At 40.9% G+C, this 17,009-nt stretch overlaps 1 protein-coding gene across 6 annotated transcripts in view; it reads left to right on the forward strand.

Annotated features, from left to right (window-relative positions):
- Positions 1 to 17,009, forward strand: part of SHQ1 (SHQ1, H/ACA ribonucleoprotein assembly factor) — a 39,034-nt gene that overhangs the window by 12,003 nt on the left and 10,022 nt on the right. For 4 of the 6 annotated variants that reach the window (XM_063411765.1, XM_063411767.1, XM_063411766.1 and 1 more), the window contains 4 exons: positions 388 to 542; positions 1,596 to 1,649; positions 3,459 to 3,582; positions 6,309 to 6,429. In XM_063411765.1, the coding sequence (XP_063267835.1) occupies positions 388 to 542; positions 1,596 to 1,649; positions 3,459 to 3,582; positions 6,309 to 6,429 (454 nt within the window). Of the gene's footprint in view, positions 1 to 387; positions 543 to 1,595; positions 1,650 to 3,458; positions 3,583 to 6,308; positions 6,430 to 6,783; positions 7,288 to 7,326; positions 9,994 to 17,009 lie in introns of those variants that run through there. The other 2 variants (XM_063411769.1, XM_063411770.1) reach the window with 2 other exon arrangements.

Consider the following 17,009-nt stretch of genomic DNA (forward strand, 5'->3'; position numbering starts at 1 on the left):
CTTTCCAAATTGTCACTTTGCCTCTGGATTTTTGTCCCATACAATATGGGTTTAAGCATCCTCCTTTTACTCAGATCCTGATTGTGCATTTATCCCTGTATAAAATATCCAGGCATCCACAGAAATCCTTGGCACTTGGGAAGGTTGAAAATCATCAGTGTGTACATGCAGTGCTGTGCTGGAGCTTGACATTGACACAAATATACCAGAGCTTAATAAAAGTTAAAAAGGAAAGTGAGAGTGATTTAGGCTTTTTCTTGAGTGACGGGTGATTTGTGATGAGTTACACACTCCTTTTTAAAGACACTGTTGAAGTAGTATTACCACCTATTAAAGTGAATGTGCCAGCTTTAAATTCAAAATCAATTATCCTTTTATTTTTTATAGTTGTCTTCTCTGAGGAGGAGAGGGAGCAGATGAGAAAGTTCACAAATAAATCTTACCTCCTGGATAAAAGGAGCCGACACCACGTATATCTTGGATTAATTGATATTCTTCTGGCATATTGCTACGAGATCCGTGTCAATGAAGGGGAAAAGAATGTAAGTTAAAAAAGCAAAAAATATTTTTTAGTCCACCTAGTGCTGGACCCTGTACTGCCATTTAGGGAACTTACCTTTTAAAGTGAATTTATTTCCAGGCATTAAACATAGATGATGAAGTTAAAATGAAAGACTTTATTTCTCTAGATTTGGTGCACATGGGAATGAGTAGGATTTCTAAACACTTGTGTTCTTCTGCAGCAGCACTGTAATAGGAGAGATGTGGAGCTTCCAGACAATTCTGATTTGTGTATCTTGGTTTATACAAATGCAAATTTAACAACATAATTGTTCTTTTTTGTTCTGTGTGGGATACCTTGCCCAATCTGGGGTTGTTGTTGTGTTGCATGTTAGAGCTGCACTGAATTGCAAATGTGCCAAGACCACAGTTGTACAATTCTTTATTGGTTTTGCAGTAACTGGATGATGTGTGTGGAAAACACACTGAGATTTTTTTTTTTCTCCTTTATCCCTCCTACCTTTTTTTTATTCCTATTTAATAGGAAAACCAAGACATTCAGGCCACACAAATCTTTACTAGAGCCAGGATTATAGATCAAGGCTTCCTGGCTTTTTGCCCCAGTCATCCCACTGGACCACACTTCCACTCAAATACTATGAATCTGTCACATATTAAGAATAATGACATTTTACATGTACTGCTGGCTTCAGGAGCCTCTCTGCAAGCCAAAAGTCTTGAGCTGTTTTTGTGAAACAAGGCATTTGAGCTTGGATTTTGTTGATTCAAGTCTCTTGCTTTGTGCAAAGGGACAGAATTCCACTAAAATACCATTTCTCGGTGTATTGCCATTATATTTTAAAGATTTTGTGCATGGGCTGGATCATCCTACTATAGAAATCAACTCAGTTACTCCACATCTGCATTGCAATATAATTTCTAATGCTGTCCTGTGGCCATTTCAATGCACATATTATAATTACTGCTTCTTATTCACAAAGGTTCTTAAATTGCTGCCAGAATGTTATCTTAAGTAGTTTGCCAGCAATGTTGGATTAGAAAATACTTGTTTTACTGCCTTCTCTTAAAATCAGGTTGAATCATCTTGGAATATCAGGAAACTGAGTGCAACATTGTGCTGGCTGGAGGTAAGGTAAAAGTAAAGTTGTGTTATGTTCTTGCTGGATTACTTAGGTTTTTTTGGTTCTTTATGTTCTTTCTGTGCCAAGTTTGCTCTTTCAGTATTGAAGATTATTTGTATATCCTGTTTTTAATGATACCACAAATTGATTTCTGGTTTCCAGAATGCAGTGGGCACGTGTTGCTTTACCTGCCCCCTTCTTTTCAGCCTTATTCTTGGAAAAATAAAGGTTGGAAAAGATCCTCAGGTGCAGCCATTACCAGCACAATCACCATATTCACCATTAATTCACATCCAAGTGCCACATCCCTGTTTTAGTTGCTGCTCACCCTTTGGAACCAACAGAGATTAGAGGAAACCCTGAATTCCATTCCCTCCACGTTCAGATTGGTCACTGAAAGCACCCAGGCCTGCATAAAGACATTGTTACAGAGCTGGAGGTGGAAAGGACTTGACCTGGCCTGAAATCCATTAATTCTCAAAATGCAGGAGGGTGGAAAGGTGACTGTCCCAGCTGAATCCTAAAATGACTGAGCCAAGCCTCACTTTGCAGGGTCAAAACTGAAATTGGACAGGACTTTTGGGGCCAGTCCTTCAAACTTTTCCACTAGTGTTGAATGTTATATTCAGTTATAACTTGTCCTGTGACAACAAGTTTTCTTGTATTTTGAGTTCTGCAGTAGCAGGTTACGAAGGGTAAGTTAAAATTACCTGATTGCCTTAGTTCATGATTGTTTTTCAGATCCATGATCTGACATAGTGAAGGATTTTTCTGCATGTGCTTTACCCTATGATAGAGCAGTTTTTGGTGCAGCCTGTGCCAACAGTGTATTTCACAGCTAGAGAACTCACAATCCTGGCACCAAGCTGATAATAACTATTTCTGTTAGACAAACCATTAGGACTGGGAGTTTTCATCATTTTGTACAAAAAATTGCCTCAGCTCTGTTGTTTGAGCTGACTGCCATTTTGCTGACCATGACACGTACACACCTTGGCCTCTAAATATTAAATCACAAACCATAAATGATTTAAATGCTTGCTGGTAATCCATTAAAATGAACAATGGTCATTGGTAGTCACAGGATGCAAAGAAGTGCTGGCTGTCAGCAAAGTGCTTTTATTAATTTTAATAGATTGAGAGTTCAAGATGAAAAAGGGGGGTTTTATTAATTAATAAATGGAGCATTTTGTCTTGAAAAGTGAAAGCCGGAAGGGAAATCACTCTTAAGAAAGTATTTAATAACTCGTTAATGCCTCTGGCCTGAGTAAATTAGAGGTGCTCCTCACTCATGAAGGAGGACAATGAACTGTTCTCCTCAGGCAGGTATATTTATCCCTGCCTTGAATATCTAGAATTTTCATGAAAAGCAGAGTCATGTATCATTTTTAGAGATCTTATATGTACACATGTATTTGGTTAATATCATATGGATTTAATTTTTCTTTTTTCTTAAAAGGCTTTTTATAGCGTCTCCTTAATACATATAATAATGTGGGACAGATGTAATTTATGGCTTTAATCTAAAGGATGGATAAGTCTTGAGTGAGATGTTTTATTCCCATGTTCTCTACGTTCTTTTTTTAATCCCAAACCACTAAAATATACAGGACTGTTATCTTGCCATGCAGACTCAATGTGCAGTCTTGTTTCTATTTAACATGTACATTTCCATATCTATTCAAATACAGATTTTTAGAGGCATAATAAATCAAAATGTGCTTCCCTCCCCACCCCATTCTGCTATGGCTTTTTTCTTTAAAGGAAAACAAACAAGCACACAGACTAATTCAGATTTTTGACTGATGCACACAGAGTTTCTCCAGCATCCACGATGTCCTGGTGTCTTTTGGAAGAAGAGTGCTGTGCTATCCCCTGTACAGGCACTTTGAGCTGGTGACACGTGCCTGCAGTGACACAGTCATGATTCTGCAGCTGGGTGAGTGTCCAGGGGCTGCAGGTTGTACAAACCATCTTTATACCTTAGCTTGTTCAAGTTACCTGCAGCTTCTCTATTTAGCATGAGTTTCTTTGAGAGAATCATTCCATTTATTTTTTGGACAGAAGGATCACTGAGAAGCAGTGTTTCATTGGTTTATTTTAAATGCTTGTGAGTTGCAGGATTAAAAACCCACGTAAATGGCAATATTAATCTTTACTACTGCCAAAAACTGTTGCTGATTGCAAATCCCATTGACATTCTAACAGTCAGAGAGTGAAGTTTCAAGGGGAAGATGGATGCTGTCCCTCCTCACTTGTCTGCACTGCCTTATGTTGCTGTTCATAAGTGTGAAAAAGAAAATTCTGATAACAAAACTGCAGTGATGCAGTGCTGACAGCCTATGGGGTTTTTTTTTGAGGAGGACAGTACATGAGAGGTAAGAAATTTGCTTTTCTTTTAATGTCACAATAAAAAATAGTGTTGCAGTGAACATTCAGTGATCCAGTGAAATATTACCTGACTAAGTTATTACCAGGATGTTTCCATTTAAAAGTTTGTAGAGTTCTTTTCTTGTGTCTCAGAATACTTTTCTATTAAAAAGAGAGAATAGCAGCAAAGTTCAGTTTATCTTTAGATGAATGCTCCTCCTTGAAAATGTGGAAAAACACACAGAAGTCTGCAGGGAAAAAGAATGTAAAATAAAGATGTATGACTTAAACTTTTCTTCCAAGTACACAGGATGAAAGCTGCTAGAATTTCACAGTGGTGTAAAATGGGATTATCATATCAAATGGCACATACAGAGCTGGGGTCAAATTTTATCCCCATTTTGAAAGAGTCTGTGGAAGGAGGACTGGATCTCTGAATCTTTAAAATTCAGGTTTCAGGTTTTTGTCTGGCAGCTCTCTCAGCAAGGAACTCCAGAAGGATCCAGTGATGTGCAGACACATTCTCTGACTTTCCCATTACACACACATTGGGAGCTTTTTTATTTGTACTTTTAAACACAACCAGTGGGGTTTTTTGAATTATCAGGAAGTAGTATCTGCGCATAAAAAGCAGTTTATTTATTGATCAGTAGAATGCAGAGCTGTAACTATGCAAGAACTGTTAAATCCCACGGGCCCATGTTCTAAAAGCAGACACTTGATAGTTTGCAGGATTCCCTGTTTCAAGTCTGGCAAGATTTGCTGCCTCTCATTAGAGACCCATTAAGCCACTACAATCCAAAACTTTTAATTTATGAAGAAAGACATTTTTAGTTGGGAATTAGTGTAACATTCACTGATGTACATTGTTCCTTGGCAGATGAGTTACAGGAGTGGATGTTGGAAATGGCTTGGGCTGACAGCTTGACAGCTGAAACCTGAAAAAAATCAGCAAAATTTTAATTCCACACATCATTTCTCTGTAAAAGAGCACACTTCTTTTTAGTCTAAATAATGATGTTTGACAAGCATTGATGGGGATACAATTTAGAAGTTATTAGTTATATTTGGGGTTTAGGTTTTCTTTGCTGACTTGGTTTCCAAAACCAGTGGGTTTTTTCTGTTCTGTTTGCCATGGCTTTTTTCTCTCCCCATTCCTCCTCCTTATCGCCATCTTCCTCACCCTTAACTTTCATTCTCTGTTATTTTTTCAGCACGGAATTACTTACAAACAAGCAAACAAATTTTGCACTTGAACAGCAGGGGGAGTTCTCATCTTTTTTGTTTCCTTTTTTTTTTTTTTTTTCTCCTCTCCTCTAAATCTGTAAAATGTAATTTCATCCCTGTTCAGGTTTCACAGCCTAGGAGGAGCCAGCCTCTTGGGAGAAGGTTATTAGATTCCATTTGCAGTGGTGGCTGTTTTCATTTGAATGTAGGGATTTTTTTCCCCACCATTAAACGGTGAAAATACTTTTTTTTTTAAGTGTTCCAGCACTTAACCCTTTAGCAACTGTCCCAGAAAACTAAGCGGGGAGATTCCAGCTAATTGGAATGTTGCAGATGAAGGAAAAGTCAAACTGACAACAGAAATTATTTTGGTTGTGGAGTGAGAATACATTTTTAATCTTTTACTGTATTTATTGACTGTGTGTCAAATGGCTCCTTCCTGAACCTGAAGTGATATTTTATTTTCATTTTACCAAACTATTCTGTGACTAGCAGAAGTAGGAAAAGTTCTCCCTAATTCCAGGCCCTCATCTGCTGTTAGGTAATCCTTACATTGCCCCACACAATTCCGTGTGCTTGGCCCTGCTGGGAGCTGTGTGTTCCCAACCTTATTATTTCCCAGCACTGGTATTTGTGTAGGCTTAAAGGGAAAAATTCTCCTTTTAAGAGAGATGATGGGGCATAACTTCTTGTTATTTGTGAGCTACTTCTCAGCTTAGTTTTTCTTTTTAAATACAGTGCCCTGCCTGTCTGTGCCAAAGTTTGGGCCAGCAGAGTTTGGAGGAGCTGGGGGAAGGGGCTGCTTCAGCTGTGGGGAATTACACGCATGGCTGGGCCTGCAGGCTCTGCTCTTGCAGAGACTCCTGCTGAATCCAGAGGCTCCCCATCCCCAGGGATGTGGATGCTGAAGGACACAGTTACAGTGCTGCTGTTCCCAGCCTGGGAATCCACCCCAGTTCCCAAGGTGGCCGTGGATACCGTGGTTATTAAACCGTCAGATGTGCGGTGATAAAGATCATCTGCTCTGGTTTCTTGGGAATCACACAAACAAAAATCTGTTTCCTGCAGGGAAAGCTGCAGTTTTGAAGTGTCTGCTAAACATTCACAAGATTTTTATGGAGAGTGACCCTGCCTACATCCTTAATGATCTCTTCATTACAGACTATTGCATCTGGATCCAGAAAGTCAAGTAAGTTCTTCAGTAGTTACTGATGTGGGAGATGCTTTTAGCATACTTCATCTGTGAACAAATCAGACAAAATAAGTACAAAAATCAGTACAAAAACAAATCAGTAAAATAAGCTCTGGCTCCTATATGTGGGAATATGATCATTTTCTTCATTTAGTAACTCTGTCTGTCCAGCAATTCTTGATACAGGAGCAAAGACATTCAGTGCATTTTTTAATACAGTGACACCATTGAAGAAGGGAGGGAGGAATTGGATTTTAAATAAAAATGTGAATTTTCATTAATATATTAATAGGGATTTGGGGGGAAAAAACAGCCTCTGGGGAATTCTCATTCTGTTGTGATCTGTCTTAGGAAGAGGAATGTTTATGTAGCACTTAACTTCAGGATAAAGGCTGGAAGGAGCTCCCAGTTCAAAACTGACAGCACATGCGAAGCATTCCCAGCTGCATGGAACATTGATTTATGGGCTGTAGCAGTTGCACCAATTGATTATTAACACCAGAACAAGTGTCACAAATCCCCATGTGCTCTGTGCTCCTGCAGCTCTCCCTGGCACAGTGGGAAGGTTTGGCTTCCATTACTTGAGAGGAAGGAGGGACTCTGCCACCTCCAGACAAAACTTCTGCACTTGTGTGTCTCACCTGTGTTTTTAATGGGGTCAGCATGGCTTATTTCCAGAGGTTTGGGTAGTTTGCAGCCAGACTGGTTGGAATACCAGCATGTTTTAATGCCTTAAAACCAGAAGTATCAGTAGGAAAACAGTGGGAAGTGGATTAAATGATTAAAGCAAGCTGCATGTTCAATCTTACTAAGCTTTATATTGTTCTTGTCAGATTTATTCTGTTTTTCGTACAGCTTTTGTATTATTTTTCCTTCCTTTTTATATCTTCACAGCATTCTCTGAAAGCCCACAAAAGGTGTGAGTTGGAACAGGCATGACTAATGACACACAAAAAATGTCATTGTTTTATTTGTTGATACAGCAATGCAGACTCCTAAACCAGTGGCTAAAACAATCTTTGTGTTTCACAAGAGACTGTGGAGGATAAAATATCTGCAGTGCACACAACACTGAAGGGGATACAGAGGGAATTTGGTAATAATTGTGATCAGAAGGGGGAACGAGACAGAATTAGCCTGCACGGGCTGTTATGTTTAGTTGTGACCTTAGCAGCACTTCTTGGAGAATTAAAGACCCTCAGTTCATAGCTGTTCATGATGGTTTGTAGATGTTGATTCTTATTCTCTGTGTGCATTCAGTGACTGTTCCTATAGGTAAAAATATATAAAATACTTTAAAACAATTACAGGTGTTTCCAAACATTTTGATTCATCAATCCTGCTTAAGTCCTGAAACAGCCAGTTCATTTTACACTCTCATATTTGAGGAGGCCCTTTTCAGCCACACCTTAAATGTGTGGGAAATTCACCAAGTAGGGGGAAATTCAGGTTGAAGTTGAGTAGAAAAAGTGCAGTAAATAAAGGAGAAAGCTATTTCATGGGTCTTTCACAAAGAAATGAGTCATTAAGCAGTAATACCTGTGCTGCCCATATCAATGAATATAATGTCTAGCAAGTCAGTCATAAAACCCAGTTTTCTTTAAACCCAGCCCAGGAAAATGCACAGTAGCTATAAGTGACTGATAGATTAACACATTTCCTCCCAGACTCTCACATTATGTCCCAGTTAAGCAGAACTGACAGCTGCTGGAAAGAGGGCAATTAAGCTATCTTATTGTCAGAGTGACATGGCACAATGGCTGTCTGTCATTAGGAGAGCAAGGGAGAGAGAGGAGCTGCAGAACCCAGTCCTATTTTTAGGCCTGAATCAGGACAGCATTTAAGCATATGCTGCAGTCGTTGCTGTGCAGTTCAGCAGTGTTTGAAGTTCAGCAAGTGCAAAGGGAATGAGAACACTTGGTTTTGTTCCTTTGTGTTGAAGGGAACAGCTCAGCTCACTTGTCACTCAGGACATCGCTTGACAGTGATTTGTCTGTTCAAGGCAGGGGGTCCCAGCTCCCCAGGGTGAGGCACTGGAGAGGAGGGTGCTCAATCTTCCCTTCCAGAGGAAGAAAGTTGTGACATCCCTCTGGTAATTCCCTTTGAAGCCCTGGCACAGGGTGCCCAGAGCAGCTGTGGCTGCCCCTGGATCCCTGGAAGTGTCCAAGGCCAGGTTGGAAAGGGCTTGGAGCAGCCTGGGACAGTGGGAGATGTCCCTGCCTGTGGCTGGGAGGTGGATTGAGATAAACTCTAAGATCCCTTCCCACTCAAACCAGTCTGTGATTCTATAACTGCTGTTGTGGTGGAGGAGTTTTGGGAGGGGAAGGTATTTATAGATGTTATTGTGGTGGTCTTTCAGTGTTGTAGTTATTTCCATCACCAGCCATTCTGGATACTTCCCTGTTTTGTTTTTCAGCTATTATTTGCTCCATACAGACTTCACTAACTTCCTTTGTCTCCATTTCCTCCTGTCTTTTTGTGGCTGAGGATACTCTCAAAATCCATGGAAGATTTTCCTTTTCTTCTCCTCTTACCCTGTAAGCAACAAACTCCTGGTGGAGGCTGGGGCCTCTGTTTAAACAGTTAAAACAGACTGTCGGTTGTTTTTAGTGAAGAATCTGGATACTTTAAAACCAGCTGGAAACAAGCTCTTCAGCTCACCTGTGCTGGCACAGATCTCTGGGTTTAGGAAGGAAGTTTGGCACAGGCAAAACAATAATGTATAAATCCAGTGAAAGAGAGCACGCAGCCCCATTCCAGATGAAGAGAAACACCCCTGTAGGTAGTAGCTTTCAAATATTCCATGTGGAAACAAAATCCTTGTGGCCAGCAGCGTGTCAGTAGCTGATTACAAATTTGGTTTGAGATCATAGTTTGGCTGTGGGTAAATTAGATGAATAAGTGAATGTGTCACTGGGCTGGCAAAAGCTGATTTATTTTAAGCACAGTGTATCCGGAATTGGAAATTATGAAGATGCTGAATAAAACACAGGTGGCTAATAGTCAATTGAGGATGGGGAGTACAAGTTAGGTCTGGAATTCTAAGGGGTTTGGGGTTTTTTTTCTTTCAAAAAATTGCTTTATTCAGGTGCCTGTTAATAAGATAAAAGTAGATTCCCAAATGTGTTGAACAATAGAAGATATTAACAAGTGTAGCTAAAACTTCATCTTTCTGCTTGCAATCTTAAAGACAGTTTCACCTGCTTTCTAGGTTCCTAGTATTTCCTTTAAGCTGCTTGTGAAGTGACTATTAATAATTCCATCCATTGTGTAAAGTGGCATGTAAATCCTTTTAAGTGTTGTTAGGTTTTGAAGAAAGGGAGCATGTTGCTCAGCCAAACTTATCAGAAAGGAGGGAAAAGTAAATGTTAACCTGGGTAACAAAAGCTTGACAAAGACCTATGGAGGCAGCTTGTGGTAAATCTCAGCAGGTGGTGTCAACATTTCTGTTGAAAAGCCAGATGCAGCCAGATGGAAAATTGCATCTTTAACCCCTGAGGTCATAATGACATGTCATCACTTCATTTGATCCCCCTGCTAAGTGAGCTTATCATCCACCCTGCTGTCACTTCTGTTATTGCTTTCATTTCCATAATAAAATTAAATTTAATTTGCCTGGTTTGCATGCTTTTGTTCTTTAGGTCCGAGCTTTTACAAGCCACTCTGATACATATGGCAGCCTCTCCGAGGTGAAATTAGAACTGAATTTGTGTTCTAAGTCCGGGGTTTTCTCCATCTTTCACACCTGCTTTTAAGCAGAAAGGGATGAGGGAGAGGAGGATTTTTGGGGATGCAATATGGGCAGGGCAATCCAGGTGTGCATTTACTGCAGGAGAGTTTTTCTCCCTTGTGTCAGCAGTCTGTGTCTGTGACCCCACAGGAGCTGTGTCCTTTAGAGGAGTCAGAGTAGTTTACCCACTGTCTCTTGCTGTGCTGAGGTTCCTTTGTGTGGCCTGATGTCTTTCTGCAGTGTTTTGTGTTCCCCTTTGTGCCAGGCTCTATTCACAGGGTGTTTTTTGGCTGCTGTTGTGCATATGTGCCTGCTGGCCATGACATGGGTGGGAGGCTGAACAGCTCCCTCCAGTCCTTGGCCAGGCAGGCAGCACAGGCAGTTCTGCATCCCTGCTGAAGGGAACGGCTCCAGCCCATGGCAGTTTAAAGTATTTTTACCTAATATCTGCATGCATGTTTAACTTTAAACGTGTACCACTTTAGCATTTGTGAATGTGCATTTTCTGTGTTCCTGAATAGGAGGTGAAGCTGTGAGTGTTCCTGGCTGTGTTCCAGGGTTTAGTGCTCTCAGGCTGGAATCACAGAATGGTTTGGATTGGAAGGGGCTGGAAAGATCATCCAGTTCCAGCCCTTTGCCATGGACACTTCCACAAGAGCAGCTCATCCATCCAGCCTGTCTTTTGTACAGCTGTTTGCTTCTCATAGTTTTATATTTTTATGGGTATGAGGTGTGCAGGAAAAGGTTTGATCCCATGTATATTTTTCATTATCACTATTTTTCTACTTTTTAAGTTAGCATAAAATTACAAAGATTATTGTTTGTGTTGTATTTTGTAGTAGCTTCAACACGTGCAGTGAAGGAGAGCTGTGAGCTAAGACAGCTGAGCTGTTAAATTGCCTTGCTGGGTTCTTTGGAACTGTATCTGCAGCTTGATTTGTTATCCTTCACAAATACATGCTCTGCACCCTGAGACAAATGTGATGTTGCTAATTTTGGTGACTGTAGGTGTAACATGCCAGTTCAAGCATGGACTCCTTGATTTAAAGTAAAAACCAGGATTCCTGGTGGCATTTATACAGTCTCTGTAGAAGCTGCTGTCTTTATTGGAACTAACTAAATTAAAATCAGAGACTCCTGAGCGTGTCATATTTGCCTCTCCTGCTTTGCAGGTGAGACAGCCCCTGAAAGGTGGGTTGGCCTCGTAGGTCTGTTCTCCTCATCTCTTCCTCACAATCGAAGCCTTGTCCTTGTTACACTGTAATTACCCAGTCTGAAGCCAGCAGGGAGTTGCTGCTTGATGTGTAGGATGTGAATTTCTCCTAAATAACTGTAGGATTAATTACATTCACAGCGTGTCACGGAGGTGATGAGATCGACTGTGATTGTTCAGGCCCCCTTTTCTTTTCCCCAGGTCTTCTGAATTCCTTGTTTAATCAATACAGTGTAATGTTGCCCTGAAGTGTTTAAGGCCTGACGCTGCAAAGGCATGAAGGAGTCCAGGACTTAGAGGGGAAAAAAAGATTTGTGAGTTAGAGGGTTTTTACTGCCTGTGTCACGTCAGATCCTAAAGTGCACAAGGGAGTAAAGAACTCAACTTTCAGTACTGTAGTTTCAGTCCCTTCTATTGGTTTTACCTCAGGCTTTTGTTAGATTTGGGAAAATTATTTTCTAACATATAAATCATGCTTCAGCTTCTGTAGTCAAATACGCTCTTTCAATGAATGTAAATAGAATTTGAACATACATTCCAATGGCATGTTAAAATAGTTTGTGAAATGGATCATTTATCTGCAAACTGAAGAAATTCGATTTGGTTATTTCCTAAAATCTGGAAAACTTTGAAAAACGTTTCAAAGTATGTAGAAAAGATCTTGGTTGTGCCACTTTTGGAGCTGTTTCTTCTTGGCATTTTTGTTTTCTTAAGTGTTTTGGGGTTTTGAAAAGCTCGAAACACTTGAAAAGACACAAGCCAGGCTTTCAAAAATCTTTTGATATTTGCTTCTCTGCTGTGCTTGTAGGGTTGATAGTCATAGGTTAATAGAATGGTTTGGGCTGGAAGGGACCTTAAAGGTCATCCCATAGCACTCCCTGCCATGGCAGGGACACCTCCCACTGTCCCAGGCTGCTCCAACCTCAGTGTCCAGCCTGGCCTTGGGCACTGCCAGGGATCCAGGGGCACCCACAGCTGCTCTGGGCACCCTGTGCCAGGGCCTGCCCACCCTCACAGGGAGGAATTTCTTCTCAGCATCCCATCTAAACCCACTTATACTCATGAAGTCCTATTTCACCTTTATGGCATTTTCGTGTTCCTAGAAAGGATTTAATTGTAACCTTTGAAACTCAGGACTGTCCTACTAAATGAGGAGTGAATGGAGTTACTCTTGTAGCCTCAGCACCTCTACTGTGAAAATGCTGAGTTCAGACAGGAGTATTCAGGAACAAAACTGCCCTAAAAGGTTCTCAAATGGTGCACTGCTAATGTTAGTTTATTAAATTTTTGATTTGTGATGGGGGGGAAGAGGGAATGTGTTAACACATAATAAAAATGAATTGGTGCTTTAAAGCATTCTCAAATGTTAGAGGAATATGCTAATTTTCAGCTGTTAACCTCCTGGATCCAGCAGCCGTGATTCCAAAGAACAAAGGCATGAGCAGTAATATATTCTGGATGAAAATCCTGCCTCTTGGCTCTGTGGGATTAATCTGATTTGTACAGCACGTTTAAAGCACTCCATCCAGTTGGGACGTGAGGGAAAATGCCCCTCGTGGTGTTTGTGTTACAGGGCCATGGGCAGCTGTTCCCTGCTCTGCCTGCCTTTGCCTTTGGCTTTACCTTCATTGCTGCCCATGTCAGCCTTAGTTTAGATGAGGCTGCAGTAGTTTCAGGTTGGATAAAAACTCCAGTTTTCAGAGTGTGTGGTGCAGAAAAAAGCCAAATTGTTTTCATGGTGCTGCTTTGAAAGCAGCTTTGCCATTAGCATGTGTTTTTGGCTTATGTTCTGCTGCAGCCAGTTGTGTTCACTTACCAGGTAGTGTAACAACCCCATCACAAAACCCCTTAACTTGATCTGTTTTCATCTGTTTTTTAGTGAGAGGATTATATTTTTGATGCTGGCTTTTTAATGATAATGTCACTGTAGATGCACTGAAGCCAGGTAATTCTCTGCCTCCACTCCCTGCAAAACAAAAAACCTCTTATTTTGAAGGTTTTTAATTTGAGGACTGTTCTTTTCTTTGCTGTTCTGCTTTGATAAGAGCCATGCAGGTACAAGGACAGACCCCAAAGCCTTGGTGCTGCTCGTGGTCACGCCTGGAACACGGGGAGGCAGCTGGGGTTTCTCAGGCTGCACCCTGCCTGTCCCGTGAGGACTGAGCTGCAGTAGCTCAGGACTACAATCCCTAATTATTGTAGCTCATGACTGCAATCCTCAATTATTGTAATTCCTTCTTAGCAGGTTTTACAAGCTGGCATTACTGCTGCTGGCAGGCAGTTCTGTGTGCTGCCTGCTTGGAGTACTCGTGCTGTGCTGGGTTTGCTGCCCATTCACTTCCTTGGTGGCCTGGAGTGCTGAATTAACTTCGAGCTGTCCCAGCTGCTCTTACCAATAATGAGAGTGGCTACTTCAGATGGTCTTTGAGATTAATTTAATGCATGTTTAAAAATCTCTAAGAAAATACATAATGTGTCCTGTTAGATTTTTTTTTTTTGGTGGCATTAAATGTTATTTATTTGAAGGTGTACAATGAATTGCACAGGCTGCCCCAGGCTGGCCCTAAGTGCTTATTTGAACAATGTGAATTTTGATACAAGTGAGTCTAAAATGACACACTCTGTAAAAGCTTGTAGAGCACAGTTATGGATTGGAGAATAAAAGACAGTTGAGGGCAACAGCTTCAGAAAAATAGGTTGGGTGATGCTAGAGAGCAGTTTGAACCTGAGCAGGTGAGAGGGTGAGTGCACTTGAGCTGAAGAAGCAGAGTAGTGTCATTTAGAAGAAGGAAGTGGCATGACCTTAAAATGCATCATTTGTAAGACTGTGTTAAAACACTGATTCCAGTGCTTCTTCTAAAAGATGTTGAAAAATGGAGAGGATTAGGGGTGAAAATACTTCATGAATGTAAATGTCTGAGTGACCAGTGTTAAGACAAGACATCAGAAAAACTCAGGACTGCATTGGTAAGAAAATTAAACGTTGATCAGGACTTGTCTACAAGTATGATGGGACAAAGATTTCAGGTTTTAGCCATTGAGTTGTAATCATAAAATAAATAATACTGTCTATTTGGACAGGAAAAATTCAGACAGCAATAAATTTTCACATTTCCCTAGTGAAAAGTAATTGAGTTGACTCCTTCTCCCTGTGTTGTTGGATAATTCTGTACAGTCTTACTTGTTTCTATCAAAATTGCACAGCACAGATAAACACCTTTTGGTTCAAACCATAGCTCTGGGTCTGATGCAGAAAGTGTTGGAGATTCTGAGCAATTTATTATGCTACTAAAACAGGAAATGCTGTCATTTTCCTTAAAATTTAGGTAGGACTTTACCAGTTTATCAAAGGCTATGTTGACTGTTGGTAAAACTCCCTAATTTATTTATTTTCATCCCAAGTCCTCTGCTCTTACACCTTAGATCACAGTTCTTGGATTTAAAATAGTAACTAATAATTTACAGGCACATTCTGTGTGTCTCCTCTTTCAGTGTTTTGATGCATGTTTTTAATACAGTTTCTATTTGTTTGTTGCCAGTGCCTCTCCTTAGGTCCTGCATCTTGTTTAAGGCCTGAGCTGTCACTTCAGGTGTCTGTAAAGCAGGAGGTGCACACACAGAGCACTTGTAAATAACAATACCAACTAATACAGTGCTCTGACTTAAGAGCCTTAAGGCAAAACACTGCCCTGAGGGCTCAGAAAGGTGATAGACAGGTGTGTTTTATACCAGAAATTCCCCCTCATGTATGTTTTAGCAAGCCCTGTAAAAACATGGATTTTTAACAAGGGATTTAATCTCTTCTTCCAGCTGCTAGCTGCCGTTTCCTTTGATGTTTTTGCTCTCCTGCCCTCTGTTGTTTTTTCCTATTTATTCCATCACTTTTCTCTAGCTCAGATGCCTCCAGGCTGTGTCTGAATGCACCTTGCTGTGGGCAGAGAAGGCAAAGAAGAAAGCCATGTTTTCCCCCCCTCAGGCTACTGCTTTGATTTTCCAAAGTTGTTGGGAGGCAGTTCCTGTGTGCCTGCAGAAGGGTCAGTGACCTGTGTCGTGTCTTTTCAGGCAGCACAGCTCTGCTGAGTGCATTTCTGGTTTGATGAGGGCAAGGATGAGCTTGGTGCCTTTCTCAGTCCATGGAATGTGCAGCTCTGGTCCAAGGGGGAGGTTGAGCTCCACGCTGGGAGCATCTCCCTGCTTTGTTTCCAACCTGCTCAGCAGCTGGCTTAATAATAATAATAATTTCTAGGAGGCATGATCGTGGAATCATGGAACAGTTTGGGTTGGGAGGGACTTTTACAGGTATCCAGTCCAACCCTCCTGCAATGAGCTGGGACATCTTCAACTCAGGTTGCTCCAAGCCCTGTCCAGCCTGGACATAAATATTTCCAGGGATGGGTCAGCCACAGCTCCTCTGGGCAACCTTTTCCAGTGTTTTATCACTCTCATTGTTAAAAACTGTTCTTAAATCCAATCTAACTGGACCCTGCTGCAGTTTCAGACCATCCCCTTGTTCAGTCGTGCCCCAGAGCAGCTGGGAACGAGTTCCCAACCACAACAGGGGATGAGGGAGGAGCTGGCAGCAGGCTGCTCACCTCAGGCCCTTGCAGAAATCTGCTTTCCTGGCAGGAGTTTGCAAGATGCTGGGGTTTGGTGTCTTTTCCTGTTCACACTGTGTGAGTTGAGGATGGACTGAGAGTGAGGAGGCTGCAGGTGGTGTTTTCCCCTCAGCAGTTCTGGGTGTCAGTCACAGTGAGGGAGCAGTGAAAGAGTTAAACTCTGATCAACACCGCTGTGTTGTTTGGTGGATAAATTCCATTATAAAGGGGAAGGATCATGTTGGAGTAATGTTTGTAATTGTGCCTTCAAGCCTGTTCCCTGCCATTGTTGTTATTTTTGTAATACAGGACTTTGCTAGCATTATCCTGACACTAAAATTCACATTTTCTGCCCTGCTGTGTGAGTACCTTTCACTCCCATCCTGTAACACAAATTGCTGATTTGCAGCATGAGAAGAGCTTTCTCCTGGATCACCAGCAGTGATGGTGAAGACCAAGTTCTAGGTAATGGCAGCAAAGAAACTTGAGGGAGATGAGGCCAATACAGAGCAGTTGTCAGTGTTCCATTTCTGTAACACAGCCAGTATTACTATCATTTTATAAAATCTCTCTCTGCATCTGTTTTGTGGTGAGTTATCTGTTCATCTTTCATTATTTGTGTTGATCATATATGACTTTGGAAGCTGTGCCATTATTAGATGTTTGGACTGGCTGCAACTTAGTGGAGCTATTTTGGCAACAGAGCCCCGTTGAACTATTCTTAAAACATATAAATACTCTTCAGTTTCTTTTTATAGTCCAATATTAATTCCAAGTCTGTTTTCTCTTATGAATATTTTCATAATATCATCTACATAAGTAAGCTGTACTTGATTTCTTTTATAATCCATGATCTGTTTGGTTTCAACTTATCAAAAAGACCGAGTAATGAAAGTAAGATGTTATATTGGAAAGCTTCATCTTTTTTTAAAATATTTATAAATGTGAAGTTCAGCTCATGCAGTATTTAGATTCATTATGAAAGAAGCACTGTGGAATTTCAGAATAAATATGGGGGGAAAGTTACTTGAAACGTTCA

This window comes from Prinia subflava, chromosome 14, assembly GCF_021018805.1.
Source record: "Prinia subflava isolate CZ2003 ecotype Zambia chromosome 14, Cam_Psub_1.2, whole genome shotgun sequence".
Taxonomy (NCBI): Eukaryota; Metazoa; Chordata; class Aves; order Passeriformes; family Cisticolidae; genus Prinia; species Prinia subflava.